Genomic DNA, 15726 nt, shown 5'->3' on the forward strand with positions numbered 1-15726 from the left:
CCTGACGCATGGTTGTGCAGGCTGAGTACATACCTACTAATAATGTACTACTACCTGCCACCACTTATGTATACTCGTACTAACTTACGCAGGTTACGAATAATAAAATGAAGGTAAGTAACAAAGTCCAAAAGTAAAATTATCTAATTCAATAGTAATTGGAATTGGTCTTACATTAATAATAAGGATAACAATATATCGAGCTTAAATAGGTAGGTTATGTTGTCTTCAAATATATATTTGCAAATCTTACTCTGTTGACTTAGATTAGAAAATAGTCTATTGATTGAATTTTATTGTGACTATTTTCATTAGATATGAATAGGTAAACAATCGAGAATTCTCTTAAATCCGAAAAGTTAAATATACCGATTCACAGATCGTCGGTCGTGAAGCGAATGTTGAAGCGGCCGCCGTATCGATTACTAACCTACAGAGTGTGGAGATGCTTTAGCAAAAGCGCGGGTCCGAAAAGACGAGTAGTTAGGTACTTACACATAAGTGGTATTAGGTACTATGTTTGTTTTCGGTACTGAAACGTTGAACGTCTAAAAACAGAATGTTTCAAACTGCATGAATCAACTATTTATGATCTAGAATTGATAAAAAATCTAAATGTATACTAAGTAATTCCATCATTATTTTTTACCATAGCAATTAATTATTTGCTTACATACAGTTGTTTCGTCCAATTGTTTAAAGTAAATATATATTTTACATGCCATGTTAAAGGACAGGTGAATGCGTTTACATGTGTATGACCGTGACTCAATTACTTGTAATTAAAATAATAGATACGTGGCGGCCGTCTGTGCGACTGTCTACGTAGAGGACAAGCCTCCTAGCCGATTTGCATAATACATATAATCTGTTGATTGAATATCCACTTTAGTGCAATAAAGCCTGAGCTTGTTCTATTTGGCTATGTTTAATGGAATATATTAAAGAAACACGTTTAGATTTCTGAATTGTACTGTCAATATTTTCATAACCCAACATCAGCCCATTGTTTGTTTGACGTTGACGTAAAGATTTTCCTGTAAATATTAGTACCTACTTAGAATATAACAGGTACTTTGGTGATTTTTTATCATAAACCTTTCATAGAAATATCTTCTCCTGGGCGCCTTAAATGCGCTACTTTCGTTCCAGGCTACGAAGTGCTGGAATGATTTGCATCCTCCAGAAACTGCGATGCGATTGCGGTGGTTTAACCTATATATATTCCGACACTGAAATGGTGCCTTTCACCCGAGTTAAACACTCTATTTCATAAAAAAGTGTGCAAAAAATGACACATTTCTGTTCTAGATTGTACTTTCTAAGTACATTATGTTATGTTCTTTTATTTTTTATAAGCGAAAAATTTTATTTAATTTTTTATGTTAATATTTTATTTGTATTTGTTGTACAATTTCCATGTGATAATTAAGACCCCATTCCATAAATAACTATATTTTTACCTACATTGTTAATTGAAAGTACCCTCATTAGCAGTGTTTTTTTTAATGCATACATATGTATTTTACTTTCCTCTTACCTAGTCGAAATGGAAAGTAAAGTGTTTAACTCGGGTGAAAGGCACCATTTCATCCCGTGGTTAACAATCTACTAATGTTACTGTTATGCAAACATTTCTTTCGGCTATATTTTTATCATCGTTAACTTTTATTAAAAACTATTATTCTTTGTCCTAAAATGTCCCTAAGTCTGCTAAGGCTACGGCAGTTCAGCAATTTTTGTGGCTGGGTATAACATTCAATTCCACCCTCTACATCAAATAATAGTCATGCTTTGCATTGTACGGTCGAGTTCACAAATACTGAAATAACGTGGTGTACCTAAATGTATTTTTTGAATGTTGGCTTGTAAAAATGATTATGATCTCGACGCGTACCTATACAAATACTACGTATGAAATAGCTAAACGCACAGATACCTAAGGACATTCTTAGTTGATCGGTGGTAATTAGTTGTGGGTGTGGGTTGATCTAATTACATTTTAATTGTGGCTGGGCCGAGGTTGATTTCTGTTAGAAAGAGAAAGGAACTTATAAGGCGAGGTGTTCAAGAAGGCCGTACTGTCTGGAGTATATAGGTACTTTATTTATTCTATGCACGAATGGAAGGTACTTACTGATTTGCATCCTATTAATATATCAATTATGAAGTAGGAGGAACTACATAAATATGTAGGAATATATTTAATATACGTATCTACGGTTTATCCATGGGCTAAAACATTTAAATCGAGTTAATATGTAGCTACTTAGGTGGCGACTTATTTATTGTTTTTAGTAGGTACTATTTACTCCTCACATTTCCTCTTTTCAAGTGAACATTGAATTTATTTCATATAACTCGATCTACTTATTGCAACACGTGCATTAGGTGCCTTACCTAAATACAAAACGAACACCATAAATAATAGTAATTCAGTGTAGGTAATCATTTAACAAAACGGACAAATCAGTTCGGACCGCGGAAAAATCTAATTTTAACGGACAGCAAATAGCAATGCTATTTATACATTTTTGACATTATTTGGACGGCTTGCACCTATTTAGGTCTTCACTTTTCATATTCATATCGCCGTTTGTAAACTTTTATATTACGAAACAAGAAAAAAACAGTTGCATTTAATAGGCTAAATTTAATTGCAATTAAACATAACCCGGCAGCTACTAGTTCAGGTAATCGTGTTGCCGTTTATACAATTCGCTTAATCATAGCTGCGAGTGAGAGCGACGATGCAAGAAATTAATTGATCTGTAATGGCGAACGTGTGATCGCGGTGCGCGGGCGCAGGCTCCCATCGTTCACCGAACCTTTGCCTCCGGTGAATCGCAGTATAAGGAGTTATTAGACCTACACGGTCGCCGGGCATTGCGAACGGGCCCCGTGACTTCAAATATTGTAAAACGGAAAACTCAGCCTCGCCGTCGGATCACGAACTTTGCAAGAGTCATCGGGTCGGGCCCGATATATTTATGGCCCCGTTCGCAAAGGCCCGGCGACCTTATGGATATTATAACCGCTGTTCTACGGGTGATCTCCAATCACGCATAGGCCGCGTCCTACGTCCATCTTAAAGTGTTCTAGGCGAGCGATCGCGACGCAAAGGCGAAACGCCCGCCGCGATGCGCGCGGATCCAATAACGCAGCAGTGGGATTTGAAAGGTTCTATGGTTGAATGCTAGAAAGATATCGACTTTATTCCTATTTAATTAATTCAATTTTTGTATTGTGTGCTACAGCAATTGTTGCGTGTAAAATATAAATAATATCAAATATCTAACAAGGAAGTAAAATAATAATAATAAAGAGATCAATTTCTCTGGAGTTAAAAAAATATTGCTGTAAATAGTGTTTGCCTATAGATTACGAGAAATCCTATTACGAAATCAAATGTGGGTCGACTAATCAAATCAAATGCGGTAATTCTACATATGCCACGCTTTTAGCCGCGTCGCGTTTGCGTCTAAAAATCAATCCGATTGAGCGCGCCGCGCCGCTTCTCGTTCGCAAAAAAATCGCTCACGTCACGTAGGTCACTTCTATTCAGAAAAGCATTGTTTCTTCGGCGCCACGCTGCACCGCTTTTCTTCGCGTTCGCGTCTTGTTCGCCTACGTAAGACGCTGCGATAGTATACCGATCTCGCGACGTAATAGCATAACTGGATTGTATGAAACGATGCTCGCTTGTGGTCGGCATGCGGTGGGAACACTTGCCTTGCCAATCCTCGATTCATTCGAATAGGTACCCCTGCTCCCACATCACTTTATTTGTTTTAATTCTGTATTCGTATTTTTAAAACTTTACCTAGACCTCTCTTTTTCGGTCTGGTGATCGTCCCATTTAGTGGTAGTAAAAGCCACGATACCTACCTACTTGTGGCCTATGTAAAAAAATAATGCTACACCTTCCTACCTATTGGGTTAGTTTCGTTATTCATTCATCTATTACCACAACTTAGTAGCCAAATCGTCCAGTACATACTATTATTCAGTACCTACATGAGTAGATATTTATTCAGATATAATTATATAGCACTAAAGCTAGGGGCGCCAAAACGCTGTAAAATTAAATGTAGTAGAGTGAGACCAAGCTAAGTTGGCAGCAAGCTAATTTGATAGCCCAGACGGAGCAAGTGTTATTCGAACGTCATAAGTCATAATGTCATAGAATTTAACGTTTAAAATAAGGATTTAAATAAAAAAGGGTTCCAATAAAAAATAATACGCACTTATAATACTTAACTTTGCATATGTATAACTAGTCTCATGGAAATAAATGTGCGCAATGAAAAGTAAACAGTCGTCAAAGGACACAGCTCTCCGGAATGTTTTGATATAAATCGATGTGAAATCGGATGAAAAATTATGCATTTTCCGATACTTCGAAGCGAATGGACATTTCCACTGAAGTTGGCAAGAAGTATACATAATTGGAATAACATCCTCTTACCATTATCAATTGATAATAAATAATGCTAGTTATCTGTTTAAATTTATACTTATAATAAGTAATAGGTATTCGTAGTAGGTACATAATAAATTTGTTCCTATCAATTAAAGTTATTTCATGTAATACCTACCTAAATATGGATATTGAACTAAGTAATAAAAGAAAACAATTAAATGCATTGTTTATTAATAAAATATAGGTATATTAAGTCAATATTTCCCATACGCTTTAGGATTAAATTAACGGCTTATTCGGCTGACATTTCCAACATTAGTCCAACTAAACAAACTGGAAATAATCCTCAACGAAAAAAAGCTCCCCGAGAAATCTCGAGACAACTTTTATGCCTACCTACTTATTTTAAACCGGACTCGATTTCACACCTCGCATCTCCTGTCAAACGCGACGTAAAGCCGCGAATAGTATTATAAGGGGATCCAAACTGGCCCTATTTATATCAATGATATCTATTTATTGTCACAATAAAAAGTTTTGATGTTATCAACTTAAAGCGATGAAAGAATCGTTACCTTCATCTCGCCTTTACGATTATGCTAAAAGTCACCATTCGAAGTCATCATGCGCTGATTTGATATTCATTTGTAGCGGCATAAGGTTTAGTTTTGTAGTTTAAGCGACGACGGGGTAGGCTAAGCTGCTTAGCGAAGCGCTGACGTGCATTTGAGGTTAGGTTTGATATTTCAAGTAACGGGCGGTGGCCGAGGATAAACAAGTACAACCGATGCCAAAACTAAGTTGTAATATTAATTTTACAAAATGAAGGTGTACCTACTGATTATGACCACACCAACCCTTAAAGTCAAATTATAACCACACTTCCGCAATAAACTCTACTTGGACAATGAGTGCGATAACACCTATTGAAGAGTAATATCAAGGTTAACGAGGTACGTAGGCATTCTTGAATTACGGAAATCTTCCTCTTATTTTAAGAGTGTCACTGGCACAATAGTTATTGAGACAGACGGGCCGTAGACCTTAGTATTAACCATAGATTAATTAGTTAAATTGTCAGCGGGAGTTGTATGAGCGCTAATTGCTCTAAACGTTGTGTTTTTCACATTCTTGGTAAGTGGGTTTTTAAATTACGACGGCGAGAAGTTTTAGTATTTACAGTTGCATGAGACGTTTAATTGCTGCCAGCGGATGTTAAAGTCAGTAATTGGGAGGTAAATTCATGAGATAACGTATATTGTAAAGAAAATAATAGCTGGGGTGTCCTCGCTTAAGACAACTTACGAGTTGCACTTTCGTATGAAGCCCGGGCCGGCGGCACCGACTGCGCGTGACTGTACGTCGCCCAGTATGGTGCGGATATTTGGAATTTCGGGGAGCTATTTAAAATTTTAAAAAGCAATCGTAGCTTGACATTTGACAAAAAGCTGATTATGACGTCAGTTTTTTTTCCCTTGTGACGTGGAGTGCCCTTTCAGCCGGGATTAATTTGGTCCGTTTTATAAGGGCTTACTTATCTCGAGAGCGAGGTACGAACGGGTTGTATTTATCGGGCCCATTATACGTTTTATTATTTAATTTATTTAACGCCTCGGCTTTATCGGCTTGTCTATTAAATCGTCGACGGGTAATGCGATCGAAACTCAAACATTTGTAAAGCCTTATCTAAATTTGTTAATTCACTTTTACGACGATCGAAGAGCATTTTTTGGAATTTATCACTGAAGGCACTCATAATACGAATCTTTCGTCGTGTGTTCTTCCGGTTATCTGGAAGGGGCAGTCAATTATCGAATGCGTCTAATGGCTTAAACGTTGTTTTAAACGATTTTAATGTTTCCGCAAATGAATGCGTTGTTTATGCTAAGAGCCGCGGTGACCGTTTATCAACGTCCACCTGTTGTTTCGCTACTTGAACAATACAAAAAATGCATTTTAACATATTCTGGTAACGAGTCATTATATTGTACATCTACTGACTAATTAGTACGGGGCTCAACCGAATTAAATTTAATGAGGAACTGTAACGATGTTAAGATTACATGGCGAGGTTTAGATAATAAAAGGAAATACCTAAAAGAAAGTTTCATCTACAACTTATTTATACCTTGGTACGCAAGCGGTAAGTAATGGGGTGTGCACTGTGCACTGTGCATGCATTTTGATACCGGCGCAAGTCAGGCACTCCAATATGCGTGTTTCCTTAGTTACTAACTCCAAATAGGGCAGTTGATCAGATATGCATTTATGACGTTGGGTACCTATTCCATAACTTGCAAAATTTTACTAAGAATGTTCGTTTAGCCCTTTTATTGATTTAAATACACCTAAAACGAATCACAATACTTGGTAGGTACCTAGTTATTATGGAAACTTACGGGTAAAATTTATTATTTATATTTAAAAGGTAGAGTGTGCTCCAAATTAAAAATGTTTGATTCTACAATTAAGTACAATACCGCGCTTGAATAGCTGTATAAATGGTCAGAGTTACCTATAATAACTATTGAACAACGATCGGTCACAGCGGTCGCGGCTGGGGCGACAAAATCCTTCTCGTATCGGGCGCGCCGACGCCGCCGCCAGGCCGACGCGAGGCATTCGGCTTTAATGCACTTTTTATGTTTTACAACTCGTGTTTAGTAACCAATGACGGTTTATGAATAAATTAAAAGACAAAGTAAACGAGGCGAATGATTTATTATGTGCATAAAATTGACTATCTTAGTGTTTACTTTTCTTTCTAAATCAATATTATAATATTGTTCATTTTTATTAGGTGTACACATGATATTTTATCACAAAAAACTTAAAATATAAAAATCATACCTGTAACACAATGTAACTAAGGACTGTTCAGTTTACTAAGCGGACACTCTTACACCTCTTTTAATCGGCGAATTTAAAATCAATTGACGTACAGCTCATAACAATATAATCAACAATCCCTTATTTATCAATTGCTACATATTTGTTCCCATAATAGTCAAATTTTTTTCCCGAAGGACCGAACAAATTTGGAACATAGCAAGTTAGTTCTGCAATTAATATGCACAGGCTAGTATTCACTGCGAAAAATCGTAAATATGTACAAATTTTCCAAGTTAAACGTGAATAAAATAATTAAAACATTTGGAGAGCATCATATGCTTGAAGATTTTACAAAATCCCGGCACAGAAGCGGCCCGGCCAATCCAGAAACAAAAGTATTGTCATGCGGCTGTTAAAATCAATAAATTACTTATCGGTTCGCGAAATTCCTAAGACAGCAGGCGTTAGAGTAGGCACAGATTAAAATATAAGAAAATAATGCATCTAATAACGAGTACTTTCCGTCTATCAGACGCATAATGTCACCTCTTCATTTCGGCCTGATTTGGCAAGTGCCCACTATGCTGGTCAGAAAGTGAAGCTACTGAATTTGAAAAACATTGATTTCGTTCAAAAACAAGTCAACTCATCTAATTGCCCGGAGCTCCACTCCATCGAGTGGCACTAGACCAATGTGAAGATGCGCTTAAAAAAGGGTAGATGAGAAGCTAAAACATTGAAAGAATTCAAACGAATGTTGTTTACAACTTGTCAAAAAGTGTCAAAAATTGATGTGCAGGCACTTGAACGGCGCAACCGTGTAAAAGTACGAAAATCTTACCCAAGTTATTATATTATACTATATTTACATTAAAATGTTTTGCGTTGGTTTCCGTTTTTATTATATTTATCTAAATAAAGCGATTCCAGAATTAGAAAAATGTAATTTATACTTTTTTGTGTGTCCGCTTAATAAAATGAACAGTCCTTATGTTAGATTCTACCACCCTTTAATGTTTCCTACACATAAACTATTTTATTTTGCTATCATTAAATCATCATATCATTAATGGCTGAAAGATTTTCCTATAAAGGTGCTATAATAAACGTAGCCTAGATATATGACTTCAATATTTACAAACGTTTCCATCAATTAATAAACTTGCACGGACATCTGTAAATGTTCCATGTAATAATTGTTAAATTCGTCGATGCTTAATGCACTCAGCGATATAATCTCGAGATAACCGTGAGAGATAAGGCATCTAATTCGAACAAGCATAAGCGTCTTGCGTGACTTTAATTTATTACCTAAGTATACTTTTGTGTTGGATTTTTATTATTTATGCAATTTTATAGTTCAAGAGTTAAGTTAAAACCTTAAGGGTACCTATACCTACTGACAGTACTGACGTGCCGTCGGAAAGTTTCCAAAATTGCTAAATTTCCACATGGCAAAAAATCGGAAACTTCTCTTATTTTTGTATTGGAAATTATCTTAAATTTTCTGAAAACTTTTCCAGTTACCGCTACTTGCACATCTGTACTTAATGGGTTACAAACACAAATAAAGTTTTTTTCTTAAGAGGTACTAGATACACTTACATTTATTTTATTCCTTTAACTTACGTATTTTACAAATATTTACATAATAATAATAGAGTAATAAATTTCTACACGACATTAAAGCTCTCTAAAGGGCCTCTACGTGTTGGATCTATATCCCTATATTATATTAATAAATACTACATATTAAATTAAGTTGTAGGTGGCATGTGAAACCACTATACCAAAGTTTAGATATTCGAAGATTACTACATATAATTTAATAGTTTGAATTAAAATGTTACTGCTAGAATAAGGCTAATTGTCCGTATTGCTACTAAGTATGTATACACCTGCTCCTAGATCTTATCGCTATAGGTACGACTTGGATTTAAGCGAGGAACAGTCACATAAATCATCAATCACGAGTATCTATATAAATATTGTGACTGTTGTTTAGTGGTTAAGTAAGTTATTAAGATTATAGGTAAATTAAGTACTATTTAAAACACGTTTACTTATGATATATAGTCTGTTCGGAAAGAGAAGAGTCGTGGAATGTATTGAGCCCCATACATTCCACGACTCATCTCTTTCCGCACAGACTATACTCGTATTTACTTTTTACGTAAGTATACCAACAAACCCGACGCTGTTAAAGCAATTATAATTACATATTAACATTATTAAGCCCCTTATTCATAAATCTCATAAAACTTAGCAAGTCTCTGTTTTGTCTCTTTCTAATAAACAGAAATGTCAAAATTACGGGTAGTGACAAACAATCTATCACTGAATTGTTGACTAGGTTGTCAAACGTGTACGAGTATGAATACCTAACCACGAGTAACTAATAACTATCATGAAGCACGTTTCTAACTGTTAGGCGTTCATTCTTTTTAGTAGATTTCTATTTAGAACAAAATTATTTAGAGGTAGGTATATGATTTACCTAAGTCATACGTTATTACATATTTTAACAGTTATAGTCTGAGGCAAGTCAAATATACTTTTTAATAATTTTATGTTTAACCCTTAAATGCATGATTTTTTCTTTTTGCCCGAAAATAATATATGTGTTACGTAATTATTTGCTGATTATGGGAAAAATGGTAAAAAAGTTATAACATCGATTTTCACTGCGAAATCAGTACTAGAAGTTACATAGGCTAAATCATATTTATGTAAATATATAATTATCAGGAAGAGATATATGAAAAATCTTACTACCATCAGAAAGATCACTATTTTAGATACACATATGATAAAGTTATTAAATATAAAATAATTACAAACCCCAAGAAAAACGTCCAAAATCACATACTAAAAATCATCAAACTCTGGATATTTAAAAATTTTCCGACATTTCGTCTTAAAACGAATGTAATTTTTATAACTTAAAATATTGCGTTAATTTAAGTAAAAAATCGGAAAACGGATTGGTTTTACTATTGAAATAATATAAAGGAATAAATAGATTTTATCTAATTAATTATGTATAAAATTAGATATTTTTGTAATGTACGGTCACCTGCAATAATATGTTACACAACGAAGGCCGCAAAAATATCTGACACAATCTTATTTGTAGAGGCATAAGAGCGTGTCACATATTTTTGCGGCCTTCAATGTGTAACATATTATTGCAGGTGACTGTACGCTGCATCGTACACCATGCATTTAAGGGTTAAATAGCTTAGGCGTGTTTCATTGTTTTTATCCCCTGTCATCAATGTAAAGTGTTAGAATTTCACATACTTTACATCCACAACAAATGTAATTATTTCCAACATAAATACGGAATTATCGGAAAATTCAAATAAGAGGTTAATAACTACCTAAAGTAACCCGACTGCAAAAAAACATGGAATGCACAATGCCGCAAAGTGCAATTATTTATATATACGTGAATATGTGTGACATGATTTCACATTTTCGGTAACATTTTCAAAATAGTTTAAAACAGATCTTTCCTAAATTTATACCCCTTTGAGAATCAGTATAAATAGTTATTATTCATAAAGTAGTTAAAGTGTATCCTGTTCATTATTTATAGGTACCTACCTACATGTAACCACGTCGGTCTCTTAACGCGTCAAAATTGAGATAAGTACTTGTTGCTATCCTAGTAGGATAAATATTTATACCAAATTATTTTGAATAGTGTAATCCAACTGTAAGCTGTAAGTAATGTTTGGTCACCTGTCTATCGCCGGAGCCGCCGCCGTCCTGTTGAACCTAGAGCCTGGCAAAGTTAGTGACAGAAAGTGTTACACAGCACAGACAGATTCTTGACACTCAGGGACGGCTCTAGCAGTCAGTTACGACTAATTGGGCCCGATAACTAACTGCTGAGCCTGTAGACTACCCGGAATAAAGGTAACTTTTCTTCGAACATACTTAGGTCATACTAAAAATTCCTGGACTGGCCACATTAAAAAAATAAGTCGTCTCATATATCAGAATCCAGAAACTTTCAGAATGGCCCACGTATAAATCAAATACTTAATTAAAATGATTAAATTTTTCGACACGTCCCTGGGTAACAAGAATTAGAGATATAAATTGACCCTTCGCATGGCAGGCAGAGCTTACATTACATTACACACAATTGATTAGGAACTTCCGGACATAGCTGAAAAAGTATATAATTTTTTTCCTGTTCAACATTCGTTAATGAATACCTATCTAATTACGCATAAAGTAATTTTATACATTTTCTCATCATTTTTGGTCTAATGTTTAACCTTTTGATATGGTGTATCGTTTTTCCGGAAATCCGTTGGTAGAGTTTTTAATATATGTAGGTACGATTTATTGTTCCGTTGAACTCTTTTGCTGGTCGCTACGACATCGACAGCTACGCCCGGTCTACGAGGCTAATAATGATAGGTAATGGCTTTTTCAATGTTCGTCACGTATTTTTGGAAGATCGTAGGTTTTCTATTTGGATATTGTTTGCCACCGGCTTTATTATGGACTGTTTTGAAATGCTACCGAGTGCACCTATACGGACCGTCTACCTGATGGAAGTACCATACGATTTCTGATTGGCTTGGTATGGAAAAAGAGGTAAATGGAGTGGTGCATTGTGTGAGTACTGACCTGGTGAGTCGGTGGCTGATCGGTCGGAGTCGGAGTCCCGGTGCGCGCTGAGGTCACGCGGGGCCGCGTCCAGGATGTCCGTGATCATAAACCTGGTGCGCGGCGCGCGCGCCTCGCGCTCGTCGCGCTGCACCGTCATCGCCACGGCGCCGCCGGCACCGGCGGGGCTCGCGTCGCCCGCCGCGCCCCTTACCGCATCCAGCGCACGCGGACCCTCCGGACCAAGCTGGTGCAGCCCCGTCACCGCACCCACATAGCTCGGGAACAGTCACAAAATTAGCGCACTGAGTGCTAAACGGTACAATGCCACTTCCGCATTCGCATCGCCGCACGCGCCGTTGTAAAGCCTGCCCTATCGCTGCACTTTCAAAGTGTAAGTTCCTCGGCTTCTTGTGTGCGATGGCTCGCACTCTTTTAAGTATTGTTTATATTAGTATCACTTCACTGACAGTTAGAGTTCACTAGTTTGAGTGTTAGTCCGAAAGTCGCGCGGAGAGTACGAGAGGCGATGCACGCTGCACGTCGGGTCGCGCGGCTCGGGTCGGTGTGACTGCGAGCTGGGCGCGCAGCGGCCAGCCGGCGGCGCGGGCGCGGCGGGCGGCCCGGAGGCGGCGCCCGCCAATGACGCGCCGCGTGGCTCGCCTCGCCCCGCAATGGGCGTGCCGCTGCCATGTTGCTCCGAGCGCCCTAATACTCTTTTTGCCCGGAGAAAGCTCCGCGCGGATTTAAGCTTTTATACGTGGATAAAACGCTTTTATAGGAAAATAAAGCGTTCTCGCAGCGGGATATCGCACTTTATTGCGGTGTTTTACTGAAAGTTGGCGACACTGTCAACTCGTAATTGGTTCACGCGCCAAATTGAGGATGGCGTAGCGCTACATGGACAGTTTGTATCTATCAATTTGGTTGATATCAGTTATTCTAAATATGACTGGCCGTACCCAGACGAATCAGTCATTTTATCTGGCGAAATGTGTAGGTACCATACAACCTTACAGATTTATTACATAGTAATACATGACTTAATCGCACAATTAAGCTCTACAACTTTTAGAAAATATGTAGAGATAAGTGGACATTCAGTAATAGGTTCTTATCAACATGACGCTGAACACTGCATATGTAAATAATAGGTAGGTACAGCGTCAACGAGAGACCAAGGCCTTCAAATGTCTTTAAGTGTAATTTTTCCTTCCTCCCAAGATAATCACTTTCCAAAAACAAACAAAGATGCCTATTTATGTTAATTCGGTATGGCTTCCATTTTTCGGTCTGCGACCCATATTAAAATTGTATTTATCAATATTTGTTTAAATAACAAATATTTATTAACATAATCCGAAATCATAATTACGAGTATATGACTTAAAAAATAATTGGTCGTTTAAATCGTACCTAATGCACTGGCATAGCCTAGCATAACACCCTACATGATAGGCACGCCTGGAGAGAAGGAAACCTGCATAGCTCCATTACGAAATTCAAAGTTGTATGTGAAGTTTCCAACCGGCATTTGGCCAGCTTGGGTACTATATCTCAAGCCCTTTCGTGCAAGAGCGGCGGCCTGTGCTCAGGACTGTGGGACGTATACATACAAGCTGAATTAATTATTATTTATTTACTATTTACAACTCCTTATCCTTTAGCCAGGTGACCTGTATACATTGCATGTGCGTTGAAAAACAGAAGTTCGTTACAATTAATCCGATTTCGGCCACCCTTCGAGTAGGTGCCACCCTAGGGAATAGCTGACGCCTATGCAAAACCAACATAAATGCTATTATTATGCGAATTATAAAATAGATTACAAGTATTCTATGAATTCTATAGATGTTCTACAAATTCAACCTTATATTTTTTGTCACATTTTTCTGTATAATACATATCGACCGTTTGTATCCCGATTATAAAACTTAATTTAGATGGTATAATGTTTCATTAACTACAGGTTGGTATCTTATTTACGGTGTCTCCGGCAGACTTGGCTAGTTGGGAGAATTGAACCATTTATTTGTAATGAGTGTCACTATCCAAATATTTATTTTATCAGCACTCCATCCTCCAGCATGCAAAAAATAAGCATTTTAATTTTGGTATTTTTATACGATGGTTAGTCTCCCGGACTGGGCAGGGCAGGGACGAACCTGGGCAAGTTTCCCGGTGTTCTCCTATATTTCACGTCGCCTTGTAATGAGTTAGCATTGGTGTGTAAAAATTGGTTGAAATATACCTGATAAGCTGATTTGACCTGATAAGAGGATTTGTATTCGAGCTGTTTTGTCATAGCAAATACTAGAGTTAATTTGAAACAAATAAGATCATGAAAACCGGGTATCCAAAATAGTTAAATAGATTCCAAGATATCAAGCTATTCAAATTTTTTCTCCCACATACAGACTAGCAATCGAAAAATGAACTGTGGTATTTTTTTATTAACTTGTAATGAATGCTCAGTAAATCTTGACATAGTCGGGTGACAAGTAAAAGTCACTAAGTACTATCAAAAAATTTAAGTAACAATGCACTTTATTACACTTGTAACACGGTTTATTGTCCAATAATTTCAATGGTGTTAGTTAGTGACTTTTGCTTGTCACCCGACGACATATAATCTTCATTAAATCAAAAATAGAAGGTCTAAACTAAACTGATTAGTCTTACCTCACTTCAATAATTGTTTTCAATACAGACGAGACTATTTAAAATTTTTGATAATACATTGTTTCATAAATTGTATAAAAAAAAACAAAACCTATTACCTGCTTGATAAATATGATAAAAAAACTAAGACAACGGGCGCTGGTCATATTTACGTATTCCTAAAGTACGGGCGTAGTATACAGTATACCTAACACGTAGGCACGTAGCTCTACCATTTATTTTTTAAGTCCCAGTTAATAGGGTCTTGTTTCTTGCAAATCAACTCTTGTATCATTTCTTTAAAGATTTACCTCAAATTACAAATCAGCCTCTTTATTTAGTTACACTTGAGACTTCGGTTGAGATACAGAGGTAAAACCAAATGAAAAATGCCTTACAATAGTTATTATTTGCTTCGTCGTGATTTTGAACTCATTAATTATGTCAATAGTGGACTTATTAGACATAAAGTTTCAATTACATTGCTCTTGTACTTTAAATATATACCTAATATATAAATATAAACAAACATGAACGCTGAAAACAATACACTCTTTTTTTGGGCAGTCGTGTAAAAATGGCCAAGCCAAGTATTTAGTACCTACGTAGAGTTTGTGAAGTTAGGGCGCGTAGAGTTAGAGCCACTTGCATCATTCACTAACCCGGGGTTAAACGGTTAAACCTGGAGATTCCATGGTTACCAGTACAATTTGACACTGGGTTAACGGTATACCCTAACGCCGGGCTAGTGAAATGGTGCAAGTGGCACTTAGAAGCTAAACTCTACCTATATTGGGATCTGATAAGATTTTGACAGAGCGAACCATTCTTGGCATGTTACATGTTTTTAGTGGGATCCTGTAACACAAATAGTACTTATTTATTTATGTATTTGTCATTTTATTTTTGGTACTGTACTTACCGTAGCACGGTGACAATTTTATTTCTGAATCAGAACTGGACGGGTGTGTAATGATCGCTATAACAATAAATGATCTATTTTCATTCGATATAACAACTTATGGTATAATTTTGAATGATATAACACTAAGGTAATATAATCAACCATGTGTATACCAACAAGAGGAATAATTTTATATGGTATAGTTAAGGGTAAATATAAAATAAATGAAATATAACGAGTACCCAATATAAGTTATAAATGACATAATTTCTAACTG

The 15726-nt window shown here is 36.5% G+C and overlaps 1 protein-coding gene across 1 annotated transcript in view; it reads right to left on the reverse strand.

Moving 5' to 3' along the window:
* LOC134678567 (homeobox protein B-H1-like) overlaps nucleotides 1–12273 on the reverse strand; it is a 30438-nt gene extending 18165 nt beyond the window's left edge. The window contains exon 1 of the mRNA XM_063537188.1: nucleotides 11906–12273. Within this exon, the coding sequence (XP_063393258.1) occupies nucleotides 11906–12044 (139 nt within the window). The 5' untranslated portion in view covers nucleotides 12045–12273. The remainder of the gene's footprint in view (nucleotides 1–11905) is intronic.
* Nucleotides 12274–15726: the final 3453 nt, after the last annotated feature.

The sequence above is a fragment of the Cydia fagiglandana genome, chromosome Z (genome assembly GCF_963556715.1).
Source record: "Cydia fagiglandana chromosome Z, ilCydFagi1.1, whole genome shotgun sequence".
Classification (NCBI taxonomy): Eukaryota; Metazoa; Arthropoda; class Insecta; order Lepidoptera; family Tortricidae; genus Cydia; species Cydia fagiglandana.